At 47.9% G+C, this 25,187-nt stretch overlaps 14 protein-coding genes across 14 annotated transcripts, besides 29 other annotated features; all 14 read right to left on the bottom strand.

The window, feature by feature from the left end:
* TraAM80_05849 (40S ribosomal protein S2) lies at positions 1 to 412 on the bottom strand (the record flags this gene model as incomplete). Its single annotated transcript, XM_029382712.1, has 1 exon — positions 1 to 412. A coding segment is annotated over one exon (412 nt), but the record flags the coding sequence as incomplete, so codon positions are not given.
* A 386-nt stretch (positions 413 to 798) lies between these two features.
* Positions 799 to 1,863, bottom strand: TraAM80_05848 (SH3 domain protein; the record flags this gene model as incomplete). The annotated part of the gene is made up of 1 exon (XM_029382711.1): positions 799 to 1,863. The coding sequence occupies one exon, from the start codon at positions 1,861 to 1,863 to the stop codon at positions 799 to 801; it is 1,065 nt and encodes a 354-aa protein (XP_029237449.1).
* Positions 1,864 to 1,983: 120 nt separating this feature from the next.
* Positions 1,984 to 2,027: a microsatellite.
* A 254-nt stretch (positions 2,028 to 2,281) lies between these two features.
* Positions 2,282 to 3,616, bottom strand: TraAM80_05847 (putative chaperone protein DNAj; the record flags this gene model as incomplete). The annotated part of the gene is made up of 1 exon (XM_029382710.1): positions 2,282 to 3,616. The coding sequence occupies one exon, from the start codon at positions 3,614 to 3,616 to the stop codon at positions 2,282 to 2,284; it is 1,335 nt and encodes a 444-aa protein (XP_029237448.1).
* A 180-nt stretch (positions 3,617 to 3,796) lies between these two features.
* Positions 3,797 to 3,823: a microsatellite.
* A 33-nt stretch (positions 3,824 to 3,856) lies between these two features.
* Positions 3,857 to 3,862: a microsatellite.
* Positions 3,863 to 3,900: a sequence feature (A-rich).
* Positions 3,901 to 3,918: a microsatellite.
* Positions 3,919 to 4,057: 139 nt separating this feature from the next.
* Positions 4,058 to 4,077: a microsatellite.
* Positions 4,078 to 4,110: a microsatellite.
* Positions 4,111 to 4,138: a microsatellite.
* Positions 4,139 to 4,159: 21 nt separating this feature from the next.
* Positions 4,160 to 5,341, bottom strand: TraAM80_05846 (uncharacterized protein; the record flags this gene model as incomplete). The annotated part of the gene is made up of 1 exon (XM_029382709.1): positions 4,160 to 5,341. One exon carries the CDS (start codon positions 5,339 to 5,341, stop codon positions 4,160 to 4,162), a length of 1,182 nt encoding a protein of 393 aa, XP_029237447.1.
* Positions 5,342 to 5,622: 281 nt separating this feature from the next.
* Positions 5,623 to 5,674: a sequence feature (A-rich).
* A 140-nt stretch (positions 5,675 to 5,814) lies between these two features.
* TraAM80_05845 (fibrillarin) lies at positions 5,815 to 6,684 on the bottom strand (the record flags this gene model as incomplete). The annotated part of the gene is made up of 1 exon (XM_029382708.1): positions 5,815 to 6,684. One exon carries the CDS (start codon positions 6,682 to 6,684, stop codon positions 5,815 to 5,817), a length of 870 nt encoding a protein of 289 aa, XP_029237446.1.
* A 40-nt stretch (positions 6,685 to 6,724) lies between these two features.
* Positions 6,725 to 6,778: a microsatellite.
* Positions 6,779 to 6,811: a microsatellite.
* A 302-nt stretch (positions 6,812 to 7,113) lies between these two features.
* Positions 7,114 to 7,683, bottom strand: TraAM80_05844 (uncharacterized protein; the record flags this gene model as incomplete). The annotated part of the gene is made up of 1 exon (XM_029382707.1): positions 7,114 to 7,683. The coding sequence occupies one exon, from the start codon at positions 7,681 to 7,683 to the stop codon at positions 7,114 to 7,116; it is 570 nt and encodes a 189-aa protein (XP_029237445.1).
* A 303-nt stretch (positions 7,684 to 7,986) lies between these two features.
* Positions 7,987 to 8,013: a microsatellite.
* Positions 8,014 to 8,208: 195 nt separating this feature from the next.
* Positions 8,209 to 8,922, bottom strand: TraAM80_05843 (syntaxin 7; the record flags this gene model as incomplete). Its single annotated transcript, XM_029382706.1, has 1 exon — positions 8,209 to 8,922. One exon carries the CDS (start codon positions 8,920 to 8,922, stop codon positions 8,209 to 8,211), a length of 714 nt encoding a protein of 237 aa, XP_029237444.1.
* Positions 8,923 to 9,050: 128 nt separating this feature from the next.
* Positions 9,051 to 9,097: a microsatellite.
* Positions 9,098 to 9,392: 295 nt separating this feature from the next.
* Positions 9,393 to 9,419: a sequence feature (GA-rich).
* Positions 9,420 to 9,866: 447 nt separating this feature from the next.
* TraAM80_05842 (putative protein kinase) lies at positions 9,867 to 11,753 on the bottom strand (the record flags this gene model as incomplete). Its single annotated transcript, XM_029382705.1, has 1 exon — positions 9,867 to 11,753. The coding sequence occupies one exon, from the start codon at positions 11,751 to 11,753 to the stop codon at positions 9,867 to 9,869; it is 1,887 nt and encodes a 628-aa protein (XP_029237443.1).
* Positions 11,754 to 12,430: 677 nt separating this feature from the next.
* Positions 12,431 to 12,465: a microsatellite.
* A 144-nt stretch (positions 12,466 to 12,609) lies between these two features.
* Positions 12,610 to 12,646: a sequence feature (GA-rich).
* A 207-nt stretch (positions 12,647 to 12,853) lies between these two features.
* Positions 12,854 to 13,696, bottom strand: TraAM80_05841 (protein kinase; the record flags this gene model as incomplete). Its single annotated transcript, XM_029382704.1, has 1 exon — positions 12,854 to 13,696. The coding sequence occupies one exon, from the start codon at positions 13,694 to 13,696 to the stop codon at positions 12,854 to 12,856; it is 843 nt and encodes a 280-aa protein (XP_029237442.1).
* A 766-nt stretch (positions 13,697 to 14,462) lies between these two features.
* On the bottom strand, positions 14,463 to 15,608 carry TraAM80_05840 (putative aminopeptidase, putative,metallo-peptidase, Clan MG, Family M24; the record flags this gene model as incomplete). The annotated part of the gene is made up of 1 exon (XM_029382703.1): positions 14,463 to 15,608. The coding sequence occupies one exon, from the start codon at positions 15,606 to 15,608 to the stop codon at positions 14,463 to 14,465; it is 1,146 nt and encodes a 381-aa protein (XP_029237441.1).
* A 380-nt stretch (positions 15,609 to 15,988) lies between these two features.
* Positions 15,989 to 16,033: a microsatellite.
* A 38-nt stretch (positions 16,034 to 16,071) lies between these two features.
* Positions 16,072 to 16,110: a microsatellite.
* A 28-nt stretch (positions 16,111 to 16,138) lies between these two features.
* Positions 16,139 to 16,161: a microsatellite.
* Positions 16,162 to 16,253: 92 nt separating this feature from the next.
* TraAM80_05839 (uncharacterized protein) lies at positions 16,254 to 20,678 on the bottom strand (the record flags this gene model as incomplete). Its single annotated transcript, XM_029382702.1, has 1 exon — positions 16,254 to 20,678. The coding sequence occupies one exon, from the start codon at positions 20,676 to 20,678 to the stop codon at positions 16,254 to 16,256; it is 4,425 nt and encodes a 1,474-aa protein (XP_029237440.1).
* A 54-nt stretch (positions 20,679 to 20,732) lies between these two features.
* Positions 20,733 to 20,749: a microsatellite.
* A 55-nt stretch (positions 20,750 to 20,804) lies between these two features.
* Positions 20,805 to 20,836: a microsatellite.
* Positions 20,836 to 20,871: a microsatellite.
* Positions 20,872 to 21,312: 441 nt separating this feature from the next.
* On the bottom strand, positions 21,313 to 22,491 carry TraAM80_05838 (putative protein kinase; the record flags this gene model as incomplete). The annotated part of the gene is made up of 1 exon (XM_029382701.1): positions 21,313 to 22,491. The coding sequence occupies one exon, from the start codon at positions 22,489 to 22,491 to the stop codon at positions 21,313 to 21,315; it is 1,179 nt and encodes a 392-aa protein (XP_029237439.1).
* Positions 22,492 to 22,876: 385 nt separating this feature from the next.
* Positions 22,877 to 22,910: a microsatellite.
* A 155-nt stretch (positions 22,911 to 23,065) lies between these two features.
* Positions 23,066 to 23,120: a sequence feature (A-rich).
* Positions 23,121 to 23,224: 104 nt separating this feature from the next.
* Positions 23,225 to 23,248: a microsatellite.
* Positions 23,249 to 23,273: 25 nt separating this feature from the next.
* On the bottom strand, positions 23,274 to 23,774 carry TraAM80_05837 (transcription factor; the record flags this gene model as incomplete). The annotated part of the gene is made up of 1 exon (XM_029382700.1): positions 23,274 to 23,774. One exon carries the CDS (start codon positions 23,772 to 23,774, stop codon positions 23,274 to 23,276), a length of 501 nt encoding a protein of 166 aa, XP_029237438.1.
* A 266-nt stretch (positions 23,775 to 24,040) lies between these two features.
* Positions 24,041 to 24,086: a microsatellite.
* Positions 24,087 to 24,096: 10 nt separating this feature from the next.
* Positions 24,097 to 24,130: a microsatellite.
* Positions 24,131 to 24,267: 137 nt separating this feature from the next.
* Positions 24,268 to 24,286: a microsatellite.
* A 216-nt stretch (positions 24,287 to 24,502) lies between these two features.
* Positions 24,503 to 24,525: a microsatellite.
* A 174-nt stretch (positions 24,526 to 24,699) lies between these two features.
* TraAM80_05836 (solute carrier family 25 (mitochondrial adenine nucleotide translocator), member 4/5/6/31) lies at positions 24,700 to 25,077 on the bottom strand (the record flags this gene model as incomplete). The annotated part of the gene is made up of 1 exon (XM_029382699.1): positions 24,700 to 25,077. The coding sequence occupies one exon, from the start codon at positions 25,075 to 25,077 to the stop codon at positions 24,700 to 24,702; it is 378 nt and encodes a 125-aa protein (XP_029237437.1).
* Positions 25,078 to 25,187: the final 110 nt, after the last annotated feature.

The raw sequence follows: 25,187 nt of genomic DNA, 5'->3' as shown, positions 1-25,187 counted from the left end.
AGGCGCGAATGGCCAGCGACACCTCCTTGCCGACGCGGGCGCCGACACCAATGTGGCCATTGCCGTCGCCAACAATGTTGAAGGCCTTGAAGCGCGTGCGCTGACCGGCTGACGTCGCCTTCTGCACAGGGACAATGAGCATCAGCTCGTCGCGCATTTCACTCTCACTGATGAGCTGGTCCACAATCTGATGCTCCTTGATGGGCATCGAGAAGAGAAAGATCTCCTCCAGTGAATTGATCTTCTGCTCCTTCACAAGGCGCCCAAGCTTCGTGCAAGGGACCCACTCCTCCTTCTCGTTGCTGCCACCGCGACCACCGCGGCCACCACGGCCACCACGGCCGCCGCGTCCACCACGGCCCCGGCCGAAGCCGCGCTGTTCACCAGAAGGTGCGGGTTGGGCGTCAGCCATTGTTGTCCGGTATTTACTCAACAAGCGGCTAATCAAAAAGTAGCAAGATTTTAAGTTAAAAAAAGAAAAATATATGAATCGTCAAAAACAATGACATTAATATGTGGAACGGGAAACAAGAAACATATATAGAGAAGTAGGAAAACAGGTAAACTATAAGATCACACAATAATAGAGAGAGAAACGCAATACGAACTCACAACATGTCTGATGATGCCGTTTTACTTAGAGAAGATGATTCATCGCGCCCTTGAATGTAAATAAAGTAACACATTGCGCCGAAAATAGCCTAAAAAAAAAGTGTGTGTCATATCATTTCTTACATGATACCCCACCACCTATAAAGATTTTGCGTTGAAGTGAACGCGGAGACAGTAATTGGTCCATCAGAGTTTCGTTTCCCCCTCCAGTGGACGCAGAAAGTTGCCGGGGACAAGCCCTACTCTTACGGGCCGTTCAGATGCGTCCATCTGAAACGCTTCACACCATTCACTATCCGCATATTCCTCAATGACAAAACGGTCACCTGCCTTAAAGCCAATGAACCCTTCCCGATCTGGGGCCTCGTAGTCAAAAACGGCAACGAAAACACGTTTGCCCTTACCACTCTTGTTGTGTATGCCACCAAGCAAGGATTCCGTAAAGTCCGTAGAATATTCTGAGGACGCCTCATCGTCACTCAGCTCTTCACTCTGCGAAAGACTTTCCTCCAAACTTTCCTCATCCTTGTTGCCAAGCATACCGAGATCCTCACGGCGCGTCGTTCGCCGCTCCCGTGCGCCACGGTAACGCTGTTGCAGACTGTAGAGTACCTCCATTAAAATAAAAAGTGCTGATATTAAAAGCTGTCCTTTCAATTTACTTGTCCCAGGCGCTGAGTCCCCATTCACCGTTTCCTTTGTAGCACTTGCAAATTTATCTTTGGTGACTTTGCGTAAAACACTGTCTTCTTGACTTTGTACGAGAGCCTTCAAAGCCTTGATACTGTAGTAAGTACCAAATCCGACACCAAAAAGCTCCAGACCTGAACGCAGTATTTGAATCAGAGTCTGCAACACATGACCCGTAATTTGAATGGCTGAATGTATGACAAGCTGCCTCTTTTGTTGGCGATGTTTTTCAAGTGCCTCTTTTTCTTCTTTACGCTCCTTTCGTCGACGCGCTCGGCGTTCGTGCGGGCCCTCCTCTATAGCAGGCTTACTGGATACATAGGTCTGAGGTGGATCCGATTGCGGTGGCAGTATACTATTATTTGTCCCCTGAGTATTGGGCAATGTTGAAAGCCCATTCATCCCATCTGGCATGCCTCCGTTAAACATGCCCCCAGACATACCGCCTGTCAGTCCCCCCATTGTGCCTAACCCCCCTCCATACATGGAGGACATTCCGCCTCCGTAGCCCCCATACATGGAGGACATTCCGCCTCCGTAGCCCCCATACATGGGGGACATTCCGCCCCCATAAGCCCCGTATCCACCGTACATTTTATTATTTCAAAAGCGTCAAAAAAAAAAAACTTTTGCCGCTAAGAAGAAAAGAACTCAGAATGGGGGGAACAAAATAGAATGAGCCACAATACATCACTCTCAGAAACAGAAACAAAAACACAAAACACGCTCACTCCTCAAAGCAAACCTCATGCGTGGTTGCAGGTATCACAGCAATGCAAAATTATCCAATATTATGCTTTGATAAGGGGCAAGTCAACAATGACAACAAGAAGAAAAACATAAAAGGTAAAAAAAAAAAATGGTATTTTATAATGTATATGTATACATAAAAGTGGACATAAGCGAATGGCACTTTTTCATTTTCACAGATTTCAACCATAGCACATGTTCCACGGTGCCAGCGAATTGGCAGACACCTCTACAACTTCCACTCGTCCAGGTTGATCGGTTTCCCAGACTTCTTCGCCTTCCTCAAAGCATCGAGCTTCGCCTGCATCTCAGCCTCAATGCGATCCGTCTCCCGCCGCATTGCCTCCACATCATCTTGATGTCGCTGCCGCTCCTTTACAAGTTGCTCCAATATGGCCCTTCGCTTCCCATCAAGCTCCTCTGAAGCCTTGCGACGGGCCTCTTCTTGCGCTGCATTGAACTGTCGCTGAGTCTCCTCCTCGTGAAGGTTTGTCTGACGCCGGTACTCCTCCTCGAGCTTGCGTGCATTTTCATCCCGTAGCCGCTGCTCCTCGCGTTCTCTTTCGTACGCCTCGTAGTCAGCCTGGTGGGCGAGAGCCACCTCTATCTTAGCTTCCGCGCGTTGAAGCTCTAATGCCATTTCCTCCTCGCGCTTCTTTTGCCGTTCGCGACGTGCTTCTTGCTGATCCGTTGACTCTTGGCGCGCCAATTCTCGCTCAGCCGCCAGGCGACGACGCTCATCCTCAAGCTCCTTTTTCATCATCGCGAGATCCCTGAGGTGAGCGTCCAGATGCTCTTGTTGTTTTTTCTGAACTTCGGTGTAAGCATCCAGTTTTACCTTCTCTTCCTCCGCTTTGCGAATCCGTGCGGCTGTTTCCTTTTCACGACGGAGCAACTCGCCTTCCCACTCTCGCTGAGCGCGTGCACGTTCGAGCTCTTCCTCCCTCTCTCGCTCCCGTTGCTGCTGCAGTCTCCGCCATTCTTCCGCACGCCGCTTCTCCTCAACCTCTAGTTTCTTCGCATAATCTAGCTTTGCCTTGAAAACTTCTTCAGCTTGTCTAAGTTCCTCTTGTTTTCGCTTGAACCATTCTGAAAAACTCTGTTGGTTTGCCCCCGCGCCACGAAAGCCGTCCTTGTAGTCCTTACCTATAGGGACAGAGCCTCCATACGTTCCTTTTTGGTATTGTTTGTAAATATCCTCAAATAAATTCTCATCAACAGGCTTTCTAGAAGCACCATCGGAAAAGGATGGGGCGGGTGCCGGGTTTGGTGCTCCTGGGCTTGAATTTTTGCCCCTCGTTGGTCTTGGTCCTTGGCGCCATGCGGCCGTGGGCGCCGGTCTTCGGCCATCGCGTAATGCCATTTCTTGATCGTACTTCATTCGCTTTGTAGGGGATCCAAGGACTTGATACGCATTCAGCACCAACTTGAACACGGCCTCTCCCTCGGGGTTCTTGTCCGGGTGGAGTTCAAGCGCCCTTAACTTGTACGCTTCACGAATACCGTCCTTAGACGCCGTCCTCGAAACCCCCAGAAGGGTATAGTAGTCCTGCTGCTTATGCATCTGTTGATGTGGTCTTGCTTGAAACGACTCCTGCTACACCGCATTTTGGTGTTATATTGGTAGAGAGCGTGCATCGTTGTCAACGCGTCGTATGCACGACAGCGGGAAAGGATAAAAAAAAGAACTAGTAATACCACCAATAATAATAATCGTCCAGCCCATCTCAATCACGCACCCCGTAAAAACAAAAACAAAAACAAAAACAAACATCCCTCGATGACTTAGCATTTTCATCTTACATTGTCGTTCTTTTTTTTTTCTTTTTCTCTTGTTTTGTTTTGTTTCGTGTGTGTGTGTGTGTGCCCTCCACACCATTTTCACCTCACCAGCCGCGGCAATAGTGTAAAAACAAAAGCAAGAATATATAAAAAAGCATTTCTTACACACAGCCTTCGGCAGCAATACTCGGTGGGACAAAAAAGAAAAGGCCTTACCGGGTGGAAACAAAAAAGCATAACAATCAAACACACACACACACAAAAAGCGCACATACAAAAATGCAGTACCAAAAAAAAAAAAAACGGCAACAACAGCGACATTCGTTCACGCTTTCAACTCGGAGTTTTCGTCCTTTTTGCTTCTGCCCTGAACAGTTTCTTCCACAGAGGCCTCCCAATCAAGATCATCCAGCAGACGCTGGGACTGTTTTAGCGCCATTGGAACACGTGAAAGCAAGAAGGCCAATGCGGCAATAAGGACCACAGTTTCCCCCCAAAGTCCAATGTAACCATGAAGGAAGTCCAGCCAAGCCAAAATAAACCGGTTCTTGTACACGCCCAGTGTCATTTCCTGCCCCCAGCCGCCACTTCTAGCACTCATGTGACGCATATGCTCTGGGGGTTTCATTCCGTACAGAAGATAATAGCTGCGAGCCTCTGGATTCACAAGAATGTCATACGCATCCTTGAGTTCCTCCAAGGCCATCTCTCGATCTTCCTCATCCTTTTCATTTTCTTCCAGTTCCTTCTTCTTTACTTCGTACGCCTTTTTTAGTTCTGCAGCATCTAAAGACCGCTTGGACTTGGTGTCCTTCGCACCCACCAAAACCCCGTATAGCTCACGATCCACTTGAGAGGCCAAACGATTGTACGCCAATTCCACCTGCTTGCTTTGGGCTTCACAGCTTCGACCACAATGCACAAGCTGTCCGCGCTGTTGTTGGTGCGTTTTGTACGCTTGACGAATTTCTTTGCGAACGCGAAAGTTCTCCCGCCGCCGCTCCTTATCCGCATCGTGTCCATCCTCTTCTGCCCCAGCTTCTGTGTCACTGGACTGCAGCCGGCCCTTCACACCGAGTGTTTCATAGTACTTCTCCAAGTCCTCTAAATTCTTGCCCGTGCCCTTGTCCGAGGCAACTTCCCCAAACCCTTTCCCGCTTTCAATTTGAGGGGGCTCCACGTTGAACTCCATGTCATACTTCGCAAGTGCTAATAAAGCAACGGAAAAAAGGACAAGCCCAAGGAATAAAAACCTAAACTTAAAACCGGAATCTTCATGCTGTTCTACCAGCTCATTCCACTCAGCTTGTGTGATGATGCCTCGGTTTGGGTCTCGGCGTGTGTACCGGTTGGTGTTTGCAAGACGCGCGCCTCCAACACGCACACCCCGCATGACGTTGTGTCGAGCAAACATGTCCTCCCGCGCCGCACGAGCTGCGCTCTCTTCCAACCTGTTGCGTCTCTCATTCGCCTGCTGCTGGCGTATTTGCGCCGTGCGCGGTATCATTTGACAGAACCTTCGAGTTGCTCACCTTTTAGCACTGCAGGCACGCGAGGAAACAATCAAAACGAAAAAAAAACGGAAGAAGAAAAAGGAACGATAAATACATGTGATAAAGACGCATACAGATGAAGGAACCCACGTCAAGCATCAACCATAACGGGCAATTACTCAAAACCAAAAAAAAAAAGGAAAATGAAAGGGAGACAAACGACAGAAAGTCACTACTTGTTTTCTTTTCTTTCCTCTGCCTGCGTCTTCCTGACAAAACCGATGTTGTGAGTCATTTTCCTTCTTTTCTTTCCCCTTTTCTTTCGTTGTTCCTTTTTCCCCTTTTCTTCATTCATGCTTGATTATCGGATTTTATTTCATTTTAGCGTTAACCATAACGTCAACTTGCAGTTAGACGCATCCCACGATGCCACTTCTCTCCGAATCGAGGCCCTGCAAGCCGCAGAGTTGAGGGCTATAATTTTGGTTCACTTCGGTGGCGACTTGTAGTACCCCGCAACCACGGCATGATCACGTTCAAAGGGCTCTAGTGAAGCCTGCTCCTTGGGCCTCAAACCAGAGTCCTTCAGCTTCTGCACCTCCGAGGCAAATACCGTGGCAGGATTCGCGGTGGAGTCAATGCAGTTGGCTTTGATGGAAATGACAAACCCGCCATTCTCCTTCAAGAAGTGTTGCGCATTCAACGCTAGGATACGTGCCTGGTCAGGCTGGGCGACATCCATGAAAATGCAATCCACCAACCGTGGGATCAGCATCCGATACTTCTGTGGGTAGCGTGCATCTTCCAGGATGGGCACAATGTTGCTTCGGCGCTTGGTCATCTCCTCCAAGTCACGACCACTGCGGTGCGAAAACTCCACCGCATATACAACACCCTCTGGCCCTACCAGGTCTGAAACATGACTAACAGTGGTTCCGCTGGCGGCTCCAAGGTACAGTACAGAAGATCCCGGCTCCATATAGATCTGGGCAACACCCGAATAAATAGCCGCCGCCAACTTTGAACGGTACGGGTTCCACACACGGAACTCAGTGGACTCGGTTTCCCCGGCAATGGTCCCACTGACCCGTTTCTCACCGTAGATGGAAACACCAGGAACAAGGGACTTCGTTGCAAGGGTGTCTTTGCCGGCAAGCAGATAGCACCCACGCATACGAGCATGAGGCTGAAAAACGTTGCCCCGCACCGCCGAGGCCCCACCACGGCCCCCACCACCGCGGCCTCGACCTCCACGACCGCCACCGCCCCCGCGACCACCACCGCCCCCGCGACCACCACGGCCAAAGCTGCCGCCACGGCCTCCGCGACCACCGCCGCCACCACGGCCTCCACGCATTCTCAGTCAGAGAAAATAAACACTTTGCGAAAAAGGAGAGAACACAAAATAAAATAATAAAAAAACAGCTAGTACAACGCAGAGCAAAAAAAAAACACACACACACACAAAAACACAGACGCACACAAAATAATGATAATAATAATGATGTAGAATGTGGAGAGGAAAACAGAGCTAATAACGACAATGAAGACCATTGTCATTACTGTAAAAAGTAAAGGCAACAAAAATAGAAACCGCTGGAAGCATGGAAAGAGGCCCATATATAACAATAACTAAAACACGATGGAAGTTTCACGAAACAAGACACACCTTTTCAAGTTTTTTTCCATGACTTCTATGGAAAGCACCTCCTCTTCCTTTCTTTCTCCACCCGGCAGGTGTGCCTTGCTTGGGTTTCACGTCTTACTGTGGCTGCTGTTACCCTCGCTAAGGCTGTGATGTTTCACTCTGGTTTGTATCATTTAGTTTCTTCAAAATAGTCCTCATGCGCTCTGTACTCTTAGAATACTTATTTGCCTTGTTGAGGTCAGTCATCAACCCCACGCTGTTCCAAACTGCACCATTTTTCTTAAACTCATTTCGCATCGCTTCATTTGATTTTTGTTGTTGCATGTTTTCTGACTTCCTCTCCTTGAGCATCGTCTCATGTTGGACCTTGACTTGCCTCATGTATGATTCTGCAGCAGCTGTCTGGAGATCTGCCTTTTTCTTAGATTCCGCATCTATATCTTGTGTCCGCTTCTCGATTTCCTTTTGAACGGCTTCGGTCACACCATAACCATTAGTTTCTGTTTCAATAGGTGACGCAAGCGATGCCCTGTCACCGGACAAAAAATCGTCGGTGTTACTACCCTGGAGAACCTCGGGCGGCACATGGGCAGGCCACGCTGCTGCCGCTCCTTCCGTTGCTGTCGTCTGTGTTGGTGCATCAACGTCCCCAAAGACTGAATTGACATCCTGCTTCGGCTGTGGCAGGGAATCTTCCAAAAAGTCCATGCAGTGGGGTTTAGCAAATTAGTAGCAATGATACTGAACTGCCCACAGCACCACAAAAAGAAAACAAAAAGGCAAAAGCAACCAGTCGATGCACACACGCATACACAAAAGAACCGAGAGGAGCAGGTGGAAGTAACTCAGCAGAAAAAATCAATCGCACGCACTCCCCCCCACCTCAGGCACAGCACAGCTACTTCTTGCACCCAACACCTCTCCTCCTCGTCTGCACGCCCCCACTAACATCCACGCTGGCACGGTCAGGGAGAAACAAAAAACAATTGGCAACACTAATAACGCTAGATGAAAAACAAAAAGAAAGAAAAATAAAAACTCGAAAACTAGAATATATATTATACATACATATCCACAGAGAGGGAAAAAAAAAACAATGCACAACCTGATGTGGAGAAAATCGAGCTGTTTCAGTACAGCATCTCGTAAATATTAAAAAAAAAACGGTTTGGCCTCTTTTTCAAAATGTCCCCCCCCCCTCCTACTCCTTTCTCACGCACAACTCATCACCCCTCAGCTCTTCACAAGAAACACCACAACAATCACTACAATAATGACAATAACTAACACGACAGTAATGGCAAACAGCAACTTTCGACCACACTTCTGCCGTCTGGAGGATACTGCGAGCTCTTTCCTTCCACCCTCCACAGACGTCTTGGCACCCGACACGCCTTCCGTTACAATGTCCAGATTGGCTTGCTGATGGTGCAAAAGATCATGGAATTCCTGGTACATGGTGTGAAGATCCATCATGTTGGTCTCTATTTCTCGCACGCCGAGAAGCTTTTCCCGCTGGAGAGCTTCCTCCGTATGGAGCCTCGACATGTCAACAACCCTGATCTCCTGCAAACGCCCAGGGCTCTGGGCCATGAGAGCTGCACCCACAGCGCCACGCTTCTCTCCCTCGACCGAATCAGCCTTAGTAGTAGGGCGCCACGTCTGTTTCTCCTTTCGAATCGCCTCCTTGTTGACCTGATCAAATTCTGCCCTCGCCGCGTTGTAATCTCCCCGCAGAGAGACCAACTCCGCGTCTATACCCATGGCAAGAATCCCACTAACCTTCTCCTCATATTGCGTGACTAGTATGCGCGACTTCCGCAGCTTTTCGCGCGCCATGGCGTCACGCGCTGTTCCCAACTCGGCGGTCGCGCTAACCATATCACCGCACGCTCGGCGAAGCTGCTGCACTGCCCTTGAGAGGGTCTCTCCTTCATCTAGAGGCATCCTTTGCTTGACTTTAGGACGCAAAACAAAAAAAAAAATAAATGGTGCACGCAATGAGGATCAGTTAAAAGGTGGACCACCTCGTCTGTCATCACTTGGCTCCAGAACTGAAAGCGATCAAATACTTCACAACAGAACAACAACAGAGAAAGCAAACCAAAAACAAAAAAAACAAAAGGAATATAAAAAGGGAAGGATAAGGAAGAATTGATACTGGCGAGCAAGAGAAATAATGGGGAAAACACACATGTATTGATACGGAGGAACAGAACAATGCAGTGGGTTGCTGACACATCGTGAAAAAAGAACGCTGCAGTGTTACTTGTGCCGCTCCTCGCGTGTAACGGGGCCCGCACGGAGATAATAATAAAAAAAAAGGTAGTCTGGCGAAAACAACCATCACAACTACCAAGCACCTCGCGCGCGTCCGGCCCTTTGTCCCCCTCCCCCCCCCTCCCCTCTGTGCGTTTTTCCTCCTCCTATTTTCCCTCATGCCGTTCCTTCTTCTTACTTGTTACTTCCCTCCTTCCTTTTTTACTTTTTTCCGCACGTTTTTTTTTTTTCTTCTCTCTTTCAAGAATCTTCTTCCGTGCAATTTCCCAACATTGCACCGTGCATAGAAAGGAGGCAAAAAAAAAAAAGATAAAGGGAGATAAGTCACATGTTACGTGAACGCCAGCTACAAACACTGACGCCATTTCTCTATTCTTGGGGACAACATATGCACACATACACACCACCACTAAGGGATGTTCTTTTTATATGCCACGTTCTAAACCCAGGGCCAGGCATCTACAAGCAACACCACACATGTAAAAAAAAGTTCAGGCATATTGTTTGGCTTATTACTCCGTTTCTCCCTCCTGATTCCCACATGCGAGAAGCCGACAACAACAACGGGGACGACGATAAGGACAGGAAAGGCGACAACATCAACGGGAATCCTAAACTTTCTTTACCTGTGACGCCCGCACAAACACCCCTTTCCCCTTGGGACACGTAAAGTACTGTTTTTTATCAATAAATGAGGAACCGTCGTTTGTTCCTTCGTTCCCTTCTAGCATCTCTAGACCTATCCAAATTCCAGCGCCGAAGGCGGTGGAGCCGTTAAAGCGAACAACAGCACGATACCCCTTATACGTGACAGTATCCCCTAAATGGAGCTCCTTTGCCAAGGTCACGTGACTGAGAACGGAGGAGCGTGACGGGGTGGTCGAACGCACGCCTGTACGACCCGGCGTAGAGGCCCGTTGGGAGATGGAAGTGGAGGTTGCAACACCGTTTGAGAGAGTCGAGGTGCCTCGCACAGTAGAAGTAGATCGCCCTGTCGGGCGCGACGGTGTGCCACTTCGTATGGGGGTTGTGCCTCCTGCACGTGCGGGAGTTCCACGGCGAACGGTACTTGCTGCACTACGAGCCAGTGGGCTTCGTGCCATTATACGGTGCGCAGAAGCACGGCACACAGAGCCGTTAGAACTTTCATTAGTGACGCTACTACGGCCAGGTCGCACTCCCGTTCGTGACGGTGAACCGATACGCACGACGCCAGAGGCACCCGGCACCCGAGCTCCACGCACGCGAGACCCCCCCGTGGGTGTTTCTGCACGCCGTGGTGTGGTGGTTCCGCGTGACTCTCTTCCATGTTTAACAAGTGCATCTTCATACTTTTCTTGCTCATCACGAAGATGTTGATTCTCGCGTTGTAGCACTCGTATACATTGATGCAGCGCTTTAGCCTCCTTATCAAATATATTACAGGCCTCCGTCACCTCCAGTGAAGAAAACCTTTCAAGTATTCTCGGTACTGTAACAGAACCCCTCGTGGTTGAGACTCCCTCTAGCCAAGGATGGTTCAATGCATCATAGAGTGACATGCGTTTATGCGGATCCTTATTAAGAAGTCGCTGAATAAAATCCAGTGCGTCAGATGATATACTCTGCGGCTCAGGAAGTGCCGTGTCCATGATGGTGCGAAAGACCTCCTTCTCTGGGGCATGTGCCGCCGCCGAGTATGGGAAGCTGCCAGAGAGTGTAATGTACGTCACCACTCCCACGGACCATGTATCGGCCTTAAAGCCATCGTAATATGTTTGCGTAAATTTCGCGTAGAACATCTCAGGGGAACCATAACGAGGGGTACCAATGACATCGGAACAGACAACGCGTTTCCCAATAAGCCTCTCGGCCCCTGGATACGGCATACAAAGGGCAACGGGATCTAAGATTTCCCGTGGTTCAGCTGAAGTACACACCCCTTTAGATCGCTTGGCAAGCCCAAAGTCAGTCAGCCTGATGTTGTCATCGTCACCAACAAGCAAGTTTTCTGGTTTGATGTCGCGGTGAATAACGTCATGGATGTGGCAATGTAGAACTGCCCTGATAATTTGGTACGTGTAGAGTTTGGCCTTCTCCTCAGTAAGTTTCCCGTCCGGTGCTTGAAGAATAATCTCGCACAAGTCTCCGCACTGCACTTCCTCAAAAAAAAGAAGAAACTCCATCTCAGACTCAATATACTCTAAAAAGGTTACAATGTTTTCGTGAGCTGGGATGTGTCGCAGAACATCAATTTCCCGCTTCACCTCGGCCGTGGCCCGCTCCACGTTGCCCTTGGTCAAAGAGATGAGATATTCCTTCTCAATGATTTTCACAACAACCTTCATTCCAGGTCGCAGCGCTGGGGGCTCATAGGGCGCGATTGGAGTGCACCGCTTCACCACGCTCCACGCCCCACGGCCAACAACAGCATCCTCGTCAATGAGATATTTCTCTTCCACGCGAGTGAAGCCGGTTTTCTGCCGGTCTGGCGCCTCTTGAGAACGTACTGTCTCCATGCTTGCAACCAAAAGAACAAGAACCAAAAACACGGGTGGTGCTGGCCTGTTATAACTACTGTGCAGTGAATGCAGATACCACAAGCAGAGTCCGCAAAGACGGCGAGAACAGAAAGGGGGAAAAAAGCATCAACATTGAGAAACAAAACCACGTCAACCACAAGAGAAGAGCCGTTTCCTGCCTCGTGCGGACAACAACAGAAAAAGAAAAAAAAAGGTAGCAGACGTTATAAAGAAGAAGAGAAAAAGAGATAAACAAAAATGGAATAATAACAAAGAAAAAAAAAGAGCCGACATCAGTAGATCTCATCATTTTTGTTATTTTCACACCTACATGGAGAAGGATGCCAACGGCTAAACAGCATAAGGAAAAAGCGGGTATTCAAAAGTTAGAAAGCGGAAACGTGTACACAAATAATTCGTGCCTCGCGCATGCACATGCGCCGTCTTCCAACAAATCCTGCGATACGCAAAAGAATACACTCACCCTCATGCATCCTGAGCTCGCGCTGCTCCTCTCCTTGGCACATATACATATACACAGAGACTGGCACAGGAAAATATGTGTAAAGAAGTCCACACGGAAGCAATTGTTATCAAAACGCGCGGAGGGTCCGGGTGGGAAAAAGACGTTCATATCGTTTTCAAGTAATATTCCAAAAGAAAGAGATATGCATTATATATATATATATAAATATATATATATATATATTGTTTTTTGTTTCTTAACTGTGTGCGTGTGTAAATACCTTTGTGTGGCTCCGCCTTCTATGTTCCATTCTACTTCGGTGATCCCTGCAAACCTCACCCCTCAAAAAAAAAAAAAAGCATCTTATTTTATCTTCTACTTTTGATATTTCTCACTTTTTTTTTTCTTTCCTTCCTTTGTTCTTCACTTTTCATCGTCCACCTCCAACTGCAACTTCGTTTTACCTTCATATTTCCGTTTTCCATCCGCACCGTCATTTTCATCCATATTTTGAATGTTTCAGTACCCGCTCTTTACTTTCGCATAATACACACCCACTCAAGGACAAAAAAACAAGGTACATTTATTTATGTTTTTGTTTACCCCTCCACTTAGTTTACTCCTAACCATACTAGATTTGTAGAAAAGGATGCTTCAGTAATGTTGAGACATCAGGTCGCTCGGCAACATCGCGTTTGAAGCAAAGATCTAGAAAGTCATAGGCATGCTGGGAACCCAACGCCTCAGGATCCTTTGGAACCGCATCGGGCCACCCGGAGGACATTGCAAGTCTGTTCATAATGTGCATTACATTGGCCATTGGCGTCCACGGGGGGCGGCCTGTTATCATCTCAGCCACCGTGCATCCCGCAGACCATATGTCCGCCTTAAATGGATTGTATCCACTTTCGTCGGTAATAACCTCCGGCGCCATCCAGTACGGTGTACCGGCAAGCGTCGCAGTGGCCGCCTTGCGTAGAGTTCCATGTGTCGTCATAATTTTTGCCTGGTCAAAGTCGGCCAGTTTCGCTATCCCTGTGTCCATAGAAATAAGCAGGTTATCCCCCTTGATATCACGGTGAGCCACCTGATTCCTGTGCAAGTACTCCAAACCAGAAAACATGTGGCGAGCGTAAACCCGCACCACTGGATTTGGCAAGCGCCCCTTTGGAAGAGTTTTCATAAGTGATGTCACAGAACCCCCTGTAACAAATTCGAGATAAACAAACAACCGCTTCGGTGAGCTTTCGGTGTCGACATGGCTGTGAAGGTATCGAATAATGTTTTCATGTGCCAGCTTCTTATGAATCTCCACCTCTGTATTAGTGGGAGCATCTTCTGCAAGCTCCAACTCCTTCACCGCAACAAATCGACCACTGGGGAGGATGCCAGCATAAACCGAACCAAAACTGCCAGCGCCTAGCTTCTTGCCAAGTGTCACCTGACGCAGCTCCTCGACGTCTACACCACTCATGACTTGAACCGTCCTGTGATTTATTCTTATTTTCTCTTTCTTGCTTGTATCCCCTGTCCTGTTTATTTCGCCTTTTTTCTTAGTGTTTCTTTTGCCCTTGCTATTTTCCTTGCCGAGCGCTTTTTCCCTCTTCTATCAGCGGGCCCTTTACTACTCTCACCCACGCAGACAGACCCAACCACACAAATCCACAACAAAGAAAGAATACTGCAAGCCAGCAACTAAGCAGAAAGAAAAAAAAAACACGGTCACGCTGGCCACGGCAAGATGACGTGCAACACGTAAGAAAACGATGGTGGCGGAGGGTTGGCTGAAAAAAAAAAGAGGAGATGCCTCCACAAGTAATAAAAACAACAACAACAAAGGAATTGAGGAGAAGGGGGTGGGGGGAGGGAAGAGCAAAACGTACTTTCATGCCTTCAATACTGTTAGCACTTATGTGCAAGAAAATTTCGCTGGCGATTTCCTCCCTTGTCTTCAATGATCTTCATCCCTCCAAGTTTTTTTTTCTTTCGTTTGCCTCCTTTTTTTCTCTTGTGAAGTCGTTTCTTTTGCATTTATTTATGACATCTTCCCTGACTTGTCGCCTGTGATTGTTTCCTTTGCCTTTTCCCCGCAGCATCTCATCTAGGGGAGAGCCAGCTCTTGTTTTTTTTATCTCGCTTGCCTCCTTATATTGTTTACCCCGCTTCCTGCTTTCGTTCCCTGCTCGGTCATCGCTCGCGACAGACGCGGGCTTGTGCACGTGCCTGGGTCCTGGCGCCGCTTAATTCTTTCGCTTCTTCTCCTCAAGAGACAAAGACAGCTTGCTCGTTGTCAGCAAGAGCTCGTCGGTGTAGGCCGGCAGCGCCGGTGCCTTTTGCGGCTTGAGTCCCGTCACAGGCTCAATCTTCTTGCCGGTAATCAACACCGTGGCCTTGAAGTGACCAACCACCTCACCATCTCGTTCATACAAAACAGGATACGGGACCACGGCGTTGTGTTTCACCATCTCTGAAAGACCTAGACGAGCCCTCTTTGTCTCCAGGTTTCGCAGCGCAAAAGGAAACGTCTGGTACTTTGCTTCAATCTCACGCTGAAGCTCACGCGCCGACTCCATCTTCATGGCGTAGTTGGAGTCCAGCGCTACCTTGTGGACGGTCGGCCGTACATCACGCTCCTTTAGTTTGCCCTTTCCAGAGCTCATAACAATGTCGAGCGTCCACACTTGCCCTGCCTCCAGTTTGTAGTCGTGCACAAGATGTTCCGCTACCTTCCGTTGTGGAATGCACCGAAAGCTGTCAACAATGTAACGCTTCAGCATGTGCGAAAGAACGCCATCCACAGGGGTAACACCGTAGTGCGTGGCAGCCTTTTCAATGATCTCCGTCACATCATAAACGTTGGTCCCGGGTCGCATCTTGCGTATAGCCGTGTCGAGAATGCTGTGAGTTGCGGAAATAACCCTTGTAGCCTTCTCATCAGCAGCAAGCTCATTATTTTCAGTTACTTTCACGGTATGGGCCACCTGCGCACAGTACCCGTCCACATGAATACCCAAATCAAAATGAACCACATCCCCCAATTGAATCTCTTGGGAGGCCGCTTCATCGTCAGCAGATGGACTGTTGTGTGCCACACAGCTGTTTACGGAAATACATGTGGGGAACGCTATACCCTTCTCCGTGCCTTTAAACATCGTCTTGAGCTTCTTCGCAATTGTCTCATCACCCAACGTGCAGAGGTCATACACCTTTGCGCCAGGCTTTGTGGCATCAAGTAGCACCTGCAGTGTTTCATTGCACCACAAGGCCGCCTTTTTATACCGCATCATCACATTCGAGTTGTTAATGGTCGTATCTTCTTCTTCCTCCTCCTCCTCGACGGCTTCCACGTCCTCCCAGTCCTCCTCGGCGGCAACGTTACGCGACATGCTTGTACAACTTACAGGCTTTCTCTTGCTTTCCTCCCAAAACGCAAAGCAACACACACCCAGAGAAAGAGACGCAAAGTATCCACCTGGCAAGCAAAACGAACCGCCCTGTGCAAACGACAGCAGCGCAGTCAAAATGAAAGGCAAAAAATCGGCGCACAAGAAAACGTAAAATAAAACTAACTAATGAATACAACAAGGTGTCCACAGTCATATTTACATGGAGACACGCATGTTCTCCCGAAGCCCTACACACAAACACACACACGGAAAGAGAAAAGGGAAGAGGTACAAAGCAGAAAGAGCCACAGCATGTACAACTCTTTCTTGTCTTCCTCTGGCACACCTGCATGCATGCACTGTTAAAGTGACTGCACGACAAAACTAAAAAAAAAAAGAAGGAACAAACAAAAAATAAATAAATACGAGACAAACCCAGCGACATGAAGAGGTAGGCGGACACTAATAAAAATGAAAAAGTAACAACAAAAAAATAATAATACACACGTCCGCGTCGTTACATATTTGCCATTTTTATTATTATTATTTTTATCTTTGCTCTTGCTGTTCTTCGCCCATTGGGTCGTTCTCGTTGTTTCTTCGTTCAACTCGGGGATATTTTTTTCATGTGTTTCCCCCACCATGTCAGTTTTGGTCCACTTCCCATGCTCCACATTCACGCATGGAGAAGGTAGCATTGCCTACCGGCGGTGTGCAGCCCAACGAGGTTGGCGCCTCATCACCATCCGAGCCGTACAACGGGTTGGCGGCAGAGTTCTCCATGGTAAAGGAGGTGAGCTGTGTGCCAATCTCTACCGACTGCGGGGTGCGCGGGGACGGAGAGTCGCCTATTTGGTTGCCCAGCACAGCAGAATCGGCCTTGTAGGTCGCTTCGCCATGCCTGTTGTTGTCATTGCTGTTCGCTCGCCTCAGCCAGCCTTTGCCCAGGTTTAGCCGGTTCAACCTTGGTATAGTACGCTGCAAGGAGAAGACAACAAACCCCACAACGACAGGCAGAATGATGATACAACATATCGTTATAATCTGCTTCACCAAGTCCTTGTTGGGTGTATTATCGGTCCCACCCACGCTTGTCACAACAACACGCGGAAATCCATAGTGGTGTGTCTGGTTAAAGAGATGCACACCCTCCACCGAGTCAAGAACAAACCACAAACCATCCGCAGACCCAACACGCAAAGGCAACATCTTCCCTGACATCATCGCCTTGTAAACAGCCCGCAGCTGTTTGATGGCGTTCTCGCCTGTTACCTCCAAAGTCGGCTCAATAAAAAGAAGGAATCTGTTGTTACCATTGGCGGTTATCAAAACTCCTCGCTGATCAGACCTTCGACCTGTCACGCTGACGACATATTGTTGCACAAACTCTGCACATCCCTGCAGCGACAGCGGGCGGTGGGTGTTGTTCAAAGCACGAAAAACAAGCTGCAACGAAAACGGATCCGCTTGTATCACTGAACCAATGTCATTAATAACCAGATATGCACTAACAGGAACAAAACGTGGGCTGACACTCTTCGAAGCGGTAGCACACAGACGCAAGTAAACTTCGCGTCCTGCAGAGCCTAGCAATGCGGGAACACTCGGTGCAATACTTACGTATCGCAATCCAAGTTTATTCACTTGCACCATTAGGAGTAAGACGTGCCGCCGGGCATTGGGTAAGCAGCCAGTAGCCGCATCCTCTTCCTCGGGCGAAGCGACAAGGAAAAGTCCCAGTTGGGTGATTGGAGGGCTCAAAGGATCGGAAAGAATGATAGTGGTGTTTTCCGTTGTGTTGTATCGAATAGCAAAGTGAGGAAGATAGTTAATGGAGGAAAGCGATAGATTCAGCACGCTAACTTGCCGTTCGCGACGCTGCTCAATGCGAAGTGGTAAGACAGGTGCGTTTTCAACATAGTAGCACGAATACAGTACGGAGGTTGGTGTCGGTGCCGCGGCAATAAAGGGAACCTCAACATAAACCAAAGCTGTAGTGGTAGAAACGTACCGCATGGGCGAGGTGTACGCGGGTGAAACATGGCACGATGCGTCATCCCAGACAAGCGCAAACGATATCGCAACGTTTGGGGAAAAAAAACCGACGATAGCCCAATCCTCTGTTCCTGTTTCCCAGAGATAAATAAATTTCTCATTTTCGTTTTGGCCCAACACTGCAATGGCATCCGCACCGACACTTTTAGCATATGCGCCGCTTGGCATTGTGTGGATGTACGTCTGGGACACAGTTCTCCATGAAGCTGCCTGCAGTACGCATACAACGAAGTAACCCTCCTCGTGATCCCCCAGCAAAGTAACAAGATCCAAAGCTGAGACGGGGGATGTAGTGGGAAATACAGTGGAAATAAGGGCTTTGTGTCGAATCGACTCGGCGTCACAACCTCCATCCCACGTGGCAAAGCCAAGAATGACACCTGCAAGTGGTGCACTTGAATTTAGCGTTACTATGGAGTGCTCCTGGTTTACCACAGCTGATGTACTGTACAGGTTCCCGCCTTCACCCATCTCTGAAAGATTAATATTTTGGCAGGTAAAGTTGTTTCGCTTGATAAATACCCTATCCTCAACTAGAGCACCGGAATAGATCTGAGCCTCCCCGCGTAACTTCACGTTGAAGCTTCCGAGAGAATAAAACTTCTCCGTGACAATGATGGGCCACGCACGCGTCACGGTATGGCGTCCACAGACCTCCAAGAAGGGTTGCGGGGGCACATACCCGCATACAGAAGATGCCCCACACAGCGTCCATGTTCCAGACAGCACTTTTTGTTCCTTTTCCCAAACCTTTAGACCTGCCTCATAAGGCATCAACAAAACAATACGATCGCTGGACACAAACATTGAAGTCTCCCCAGCAGCGGTGTAGATCCCTACACAAAGCGCAAAACTTCCACTAACAATATTGGATAAACTAACAGCGTGTACGGCGTCCGAGGCCTGCCAAACATTGGCCGTGAAACCAACACGACAGCTACTATCTACGGCGAAACGAACTGCAAAGTGAGAAGACATATCCCAATTCGCAATCTTCACTCTTATAGCTGAACTTGGCAAACTTGGCACTACGGTGGAAACCACGGCGTCCTCAGAGTCACCAAATCGCTGAAGCCACTGCAAGGGTTCATAAACCCTATAGTCCACCCGAAGATACTCGCCTCCTGCGCAGAGAATTCCCGCGGAATCCAAAAAAAAAAGAGGGGCATTAATATGAACAGAACCCCCATACGCGGCAGCTTCTATTTCAATTCTAGCAGTGTTGTCACGACACCTCTGTAGCTTTGTTGTCCAGCGAGCACCCACAGGCAATGATAAAAATTGAACATGCAGGGATTTTTGCATGATAAAGCGCGAAATGGCATTAAAATGTTGCACATCTCTCTCGGATTGCGAAGGCAAAACAAAGTCGTTCAGCGCAATCGATCCTGTCGAGCCATTGAAAAGAGTTACCCAACCAGAAGAGCGCGACGTAGGCAACTCACCCGTAACCTTCACATGTAACCCCGTCAAGGAGACGATCCGAATGTTTCTCCTGGTTGATATATGTTGAACACACAAGTATCCTGCATGCTTTCCAGCTGAAGCAGCGCTGAGGTAAAGCGTTAATTCCTGCTGCTCCCGGGGCAAAGACGATGGGGAACTTTTTGCAGGAGCAACTGAAGTTTCAAGCTGCAACGACACAGCATTGTCGTCTACTGAAGAACACAGATCCGAGTGTGACAGAAATGCCGAATACATGCGGCTTGCCACTGCCGCGGAAGAAGCACCCAAGGCCAGCACTTTGATTGGTTCACCATACGCGTAGTAAGAATTGGCTGCAGTGAAGGACCATCGCCTCTTTTCAAGGTCTGCAATAACGATATTATTGCCTTCTACTGAGGCGCAAAGACTCCTCGGAGCCGTCTTCACGCGTTCAACGTATTCCTTCGGCAGAAATAGATGTAAGTTGCCATTTGAAAAGACAAAATTAATGGACAAATTACTTGGTGTGCAGGTTTTCCTCAAACTGCGATGGTTAATCATGGTGAGGGAGAGACCACTAAAAGTAAGCGAGGAAACCGTAATAGCATGTTGCACCATAGTTCCTGGCCCCATGACACGCAGTGGACGTATGACGTCCCCACCATCCACGATGTCCTCTTCGTTAATTTCTACGCTGCCACTTAAGTTCCGTAACACCTCACCAATTGAATGAATAAGAAGCATGGCGCCTGTTTGACGATACGTGGGAGTCCCCATTTTGCTTACGGCCACAACACACATCGTGTACTGCTTCACACCAGAGTCCATCAAGGCCAAGGGCACTATGAACTCCAGTGTCGATTCTGATCCACGCATCAAGGTTGAAACCCCTTGCGGCTTCACAGCACCCCCCTTCTCTATGAGGGCTACACCAAAAAAGTAATGGTGTCTCAGACTAAGTACGTCTAAATGTTGTAGCAAGCTTTTTGTTTTAACGGGCACCGTCACAGAATTCGTGGTCAAAGGAACAATATCAAAAGTGCCTACTGCACTCATCGTGGTCGCCAAAGCGTCCAAAACCTCAGAAACATTATTGGGCACCTCTGTTGGCGCTTCTATGGGGGCTGGAGCAGATGCCTCAGTAGCTGCCTCTGTTGTGGTTGTGACGGACGCCTTCTTGAAGGTTGTGGTTGTGGTGTCCAGCACCACTTCACCATCTGTGCAGATGAACACTGTATCCGGAAACACGTCGTACACCTCCACCCCCCATGAGGCATCGCCTCGCACCACAAGAAACCCGGCGTCCGCCGTTGAGGAAGGGTCAAACCCAGACGGCATCCATTTCATTGCGGACCCATCGTTCCAATAGGCGCTGCCACCCTGCACATATCCGGCAATTCCAGCGAAAGGTATCCCCTGAGTACGAAGAAACGCAACAACGGCCTCATTTTCGATAGCAGAGTCAATACGTGTAGTCCATTTTTCAGAATCATCGGTGCATCCCCCTCGCACAACGTAGAAAGTGCCTTCCGTATGAGAAGAGTGAAGTAACAGCAATGCCGTGAAGAAAACCAGCCGCATCAACAACATCGCTTTTATCAATCCACCGCTTCCCTGGCCCTCTTTTTTCTTTTTAAGCCTCTGAAAAAAAAAAAAAAAAACGGACGTCTAACGGTGGAAGAAAACCGTAATGAAATCCTTCTTCCACACCGCAACCACCAGCAGCAACAGCAGCAGTAGTAGCACCAAAAAAAAAAAAAGAGAAAAGTCAAACAGAAAAAAATCAACTGAACACAAAAAGCCAGAGGCACATCCCTCATCCTACCATTTTTCCCCTCGCTGCCCGAGCCCACCATATTCATCGTAGGCAGGGACAATGCGAGTACGGTCCGTTTCGGAGCACAGGTACACTGCACACTAATGCGTCAACCCCGCCCCATACAGAATACGCACATAATAGACTGGAGACATAACGCAAAAAGGCGAGAATAAGTTCATGATAACACACGCAAAAAAAAAAAGCAGTAAGAACAAATCAAAGATTCGACGTGTAATGAGAGACCTTTCAATCCTGGCACCAACCATAAATCTCTAAACTCTGCGACTGAAGAGGAGTAAGGTCCAAACTTGCTCTGAGTTTCTTATCACCCTCCATGAAGAACAAATGACAAAAAAAATGAGCAAAAGTAACAAAGGGCAAAGTGTATCGCTCTCATATCCTGAACTAAAAGTTGAATTCATCATCGTTAGTGGTTGCCTTAGAAACTCTCTGTGGAGCAGAGCGCACGACATTGACATACGGATGAAGTCCAGGTATGCTTGAGTCAGGGGAAAGAAGCCTCGAGGTAGAACATAATGCAGGAGGTGAGCTTCCCCCATTAGTCCTAAGACCCACACTCCCGTGAGATGGTCCATTGGGCGCTGAAGCTTGCGTTGAGAAAAGCTGAAACGGGTTATGTGGTTGCCCTGTGCTGATGCCCGCATACAAGGCTGTTGTTGTCCCCCCTGCTCCCGAAACGTTGGTGGCCCCTGTGAAATAGGCATGCTTCAAGCATTGCGTGGCTGTGGGACGATCACTTGGATTAAACCGCAACATTTGCTCCATCAAGTCAATGGCAGCTGATGGAGTGTTCGGAAGGATTTGTCGCAGCGGTGTAGGTGCAACAGTGGGAAAACGCATATTTAGACGCCGTGATAATTGATATCCCTCATCCCACTCTGATGGGACTGGTGCCCCTAACACTGAGCATATCTTGAACAGTTGGTCACTGTCCGATAACCCTGGAAAGAGGGGACGATTAAGATACAACTCCGCAAAAATCACACCACACGCCCATATGTCTATTGGGGAATTATAATGAGTAGAACGCAGGATAATCTCAGGCGCCCTGTACCAACGGGTTGAGACGTATTCCGTAAAGGGCGGCCGAGAGCGAATCTCTTTCGCTAAGCCAAAATCAGCCACCTTCACAATATCCCCCCTTGTCAGCAAGTTCTCTGGCTTTAAATCACGGTGCATAAAACCACCCTTGTGAATTGCCTGCACAGCTAGTAGGGTCTGGCACATGATACTACGAATTTCACGGTCATTAAAGCAACCTTGTGTCCCACTCATCTGTTCTGTTCGCATTCGCTGAATATTGAACAAATTCATTTCCATGTACTCAAATATCAAAAACAACTCTGCATTTTCCCGCACCACCTCCTTGAGCTTCACAATATTTGGGTGCTGCAACTTCCTAAGCGATTGAACTTCACGAAGCTGCAGGCAGTCCTCCCAACTAGAAAATCGTTGCTTCATCTTTTTTACCGCCACTATTTCCCCGTTAATGGAGTGCTGAGCTTTGCTCACCACTCCAAAAGAGCCGTCGCCCAGCTGACCTAAAATTGTATACCGATTCATTTACTACCCTTTCCTCTGCGACTTTATCCAGTTTGCCTTTCCTCTTCTCGTATCGTGTTTCAGTAATAATGGGTAATATATCCAGTGATGTGTGTCGTGTTCCTCCTGCGTTTAGCCGTTTCCTCCTCACTCGGAGTGTTCTTTTTTCCTTCAGTTTTCGTTCTGTTTACGTATCACCTTACCTCCCTCTGCAACTGTGGTAAAAGAAAACTCAGCTCGTCAGCCCGTTCTCTTCCCAGGGACTAAAAGTTACTTATTGCGCTTCCCGTCTCACACGGATTTCACGGAGTGTGAAACAGCGCCTAGAATCCTCACAACAGGTATAAAAAAGAAGAGAAACAACGATAAAAAAAAATGAGTATATTACACCCATTTACACAACCAGAGAAGAAAAGAGAGGAAGAGAGAAAGAAAGAAAGCCAAGCAGGCCCACGAGTGCACAAAACACCGTTTCCTCACATTGCCAGAATAATAGGCAGTTGTTTCCGTATTTTTTTTATTTCGATCGCTGTTATTCTCACACTGAAGGCGTCCCCTGAATGCATTCATATAACTTCGAAGTTAGTTTAGTTCGTTTCTTTTTTTTTTTGTTTGTCGCAGTTATATCGTTTTACTTTTTTTTTCTTTTTGGTCCATGTTCGAATGCGAGTCAGTTCAGTGCCCTCAGTTCATGCCTCACGAGTCGGTAGTTCTGAAGTGTATGAGAGAAAAGAAAGTGCAACAGCAGAGAAAGATATATATATATATATATATATATCCAGGAAACTAGACAGCGAAGGTACTCACACAGCCTTTTTCTTCTGCGGTGGTTGCTGGTGGGTGCCGCCTCCGAATGGCTTCCCAGCCATCACCCCACGCAGATGAACGCCCAATGTCTTCTCCATCTTTACCAGCACCCGCTCCTCCGGTACCGCCTTCCCGTTCTCGTACTCCGTCACAACTCCGGCTCGCTCCGCAATGTTTCTCGCCAGGTCCTGCTGCGTCCATCCCTTTGCCTGGCGTGCCCGCTGAATATTGATGCGCAAAGCATTATCAACGCGCTTAACCCTCAACGTATCGCTGTCCTCGTCCAACCTCTTTGCGTTGGCGCCAAGATCCGTCTTCTGGGCATTTGCGTGGAAGTATTCCTTCTTGATAACATCCACATTTCCTCCGCGCTGCAGGACGCGGTTGGCCTCGGATTCGCTCACACGGCCAGGCTTTTTATTGGCGTTATTCTTGTTTTGGAAATTAAACACCTGAGGCTCCCAGTCCTGCCCCGTCATGATCTGGCCACGGGGCATGATTAAAAAGCTACAAACACCTCTTTACTTTCTTAATTAAAAACTAATATCTCTCACGAAAAACCAACGACGTCATTTCGGCGAAAGCAACAAAAAGCAAAATGGAAAAAAGAAAAGTAATATGTGCACATAGCTCCCATAATAATCTCAGCAGGAGTCATTCCAGACGCAAATAGACAAAAAAAAACGGGGAAAACATGGACACACAGATAAATTAACACGGTATCCTCTAACTGTGATGTTCATCATTCCCAACCTTAATACGTCAAAAAACAAGAAACAAAAAACAATCATTCATAAAACTACAAACAAGTACACATACATATATATATATATATATATATAGATATATATATTACGTTTATTTATTTATTTAGGTAAAATGTATCAGATCGTCTTCAACAACAAATATAAACGCAAGATGCAAACACACACCGCAACAATATACGCTAAAATGGCTGATTTTTTCATGTTCGATATATCGCCACATCCTAAAAAAAAAAGAAAAAAAATGACTAAAAAGCCTATTCCTCAAAGCACAGAAACCACCTTCACCACCTGGTCAACCGTCTCTCAAAAAACAATAATAAATAAAATGCTTCTCACCGACCCCACTTTACATAAGTATTTTTATTTTGAATTATTTGCCTTCCTCTACGCCCTTACTGCTAATTCTACCGGCCCTCCCATATAATACACACGTATCTCATTGTTTGCATTATTACTGATTTTCTTTTTTTTCTTTTTTTTTGGGGGGGGGAGGGGTTTTCGTTTTGCTCCTTAGCATATGAATATTGCAAGTCCAATCACCACCAGAGAAATGAACACACACTTAACACGTCGGTCAAAAACAATTCTACAAATAAAAATAAACACAACCATAGATACCCAAAAGCATACATTACTACTCTTCTCCTTAACCGTCCTACTTCAACTGATCAGCCATGCGCCACCGGATGTACATCGGTTTTAGCGCGTCCACACCGGCGAGTACACCGGCACCGGCGATGCCACGCAAAATGTTCGCTCCAGCACCACGCATCAGAGATGCAGCACCCTCCTGTTTGATGACCTGCACCATGCAGTCCATTGAGTTCTTGTACTTGACGGAGGCACCGGATGTCATCATCATGCGACGGCGGACAGTGTCCAACGGGTAGGAGAGAAGACCGGCAACGATCGTCACGGCCCACCCAAGCAAAAAGTTCACAATAAAGGTGTCCACGGGAAGCATTGGCTGAAGAGTATCGTACAAGCCAAAGTAGAAGCCGCGGTACACCACGATACCCACGCACGAGACCATGAATCCACGGTAGAGCCCAACGATGCCGTCACTCTTCCACGTCTTCACGTAGCAGTCCACAAGGCCGTTGAACTGACGCTCACCGCCCTTCTTCGCGGACTTTGTGTCGT

Source organism: Trypanosoma rangeli (assembly GCF_003719475.1).
Source record: "Trypanosoma rangeli strain AM80 chromosome Unknown Tra_15.4_contig_00199, whole genome shotgun sequence".
In the NCBI taxonomy this organism is placed as follows: domain Eukaryota; phylum Euglenozoa; class Kinetoplastea; order Trypanosomatida; family Trypanosomatidae; genus Trypanosoma; species Trypanosoma rangeli.
Note: the sequence above shows the minus strand (reverse complement) of the source record. Positions and strands in the feature narration are given on the sequence as shown.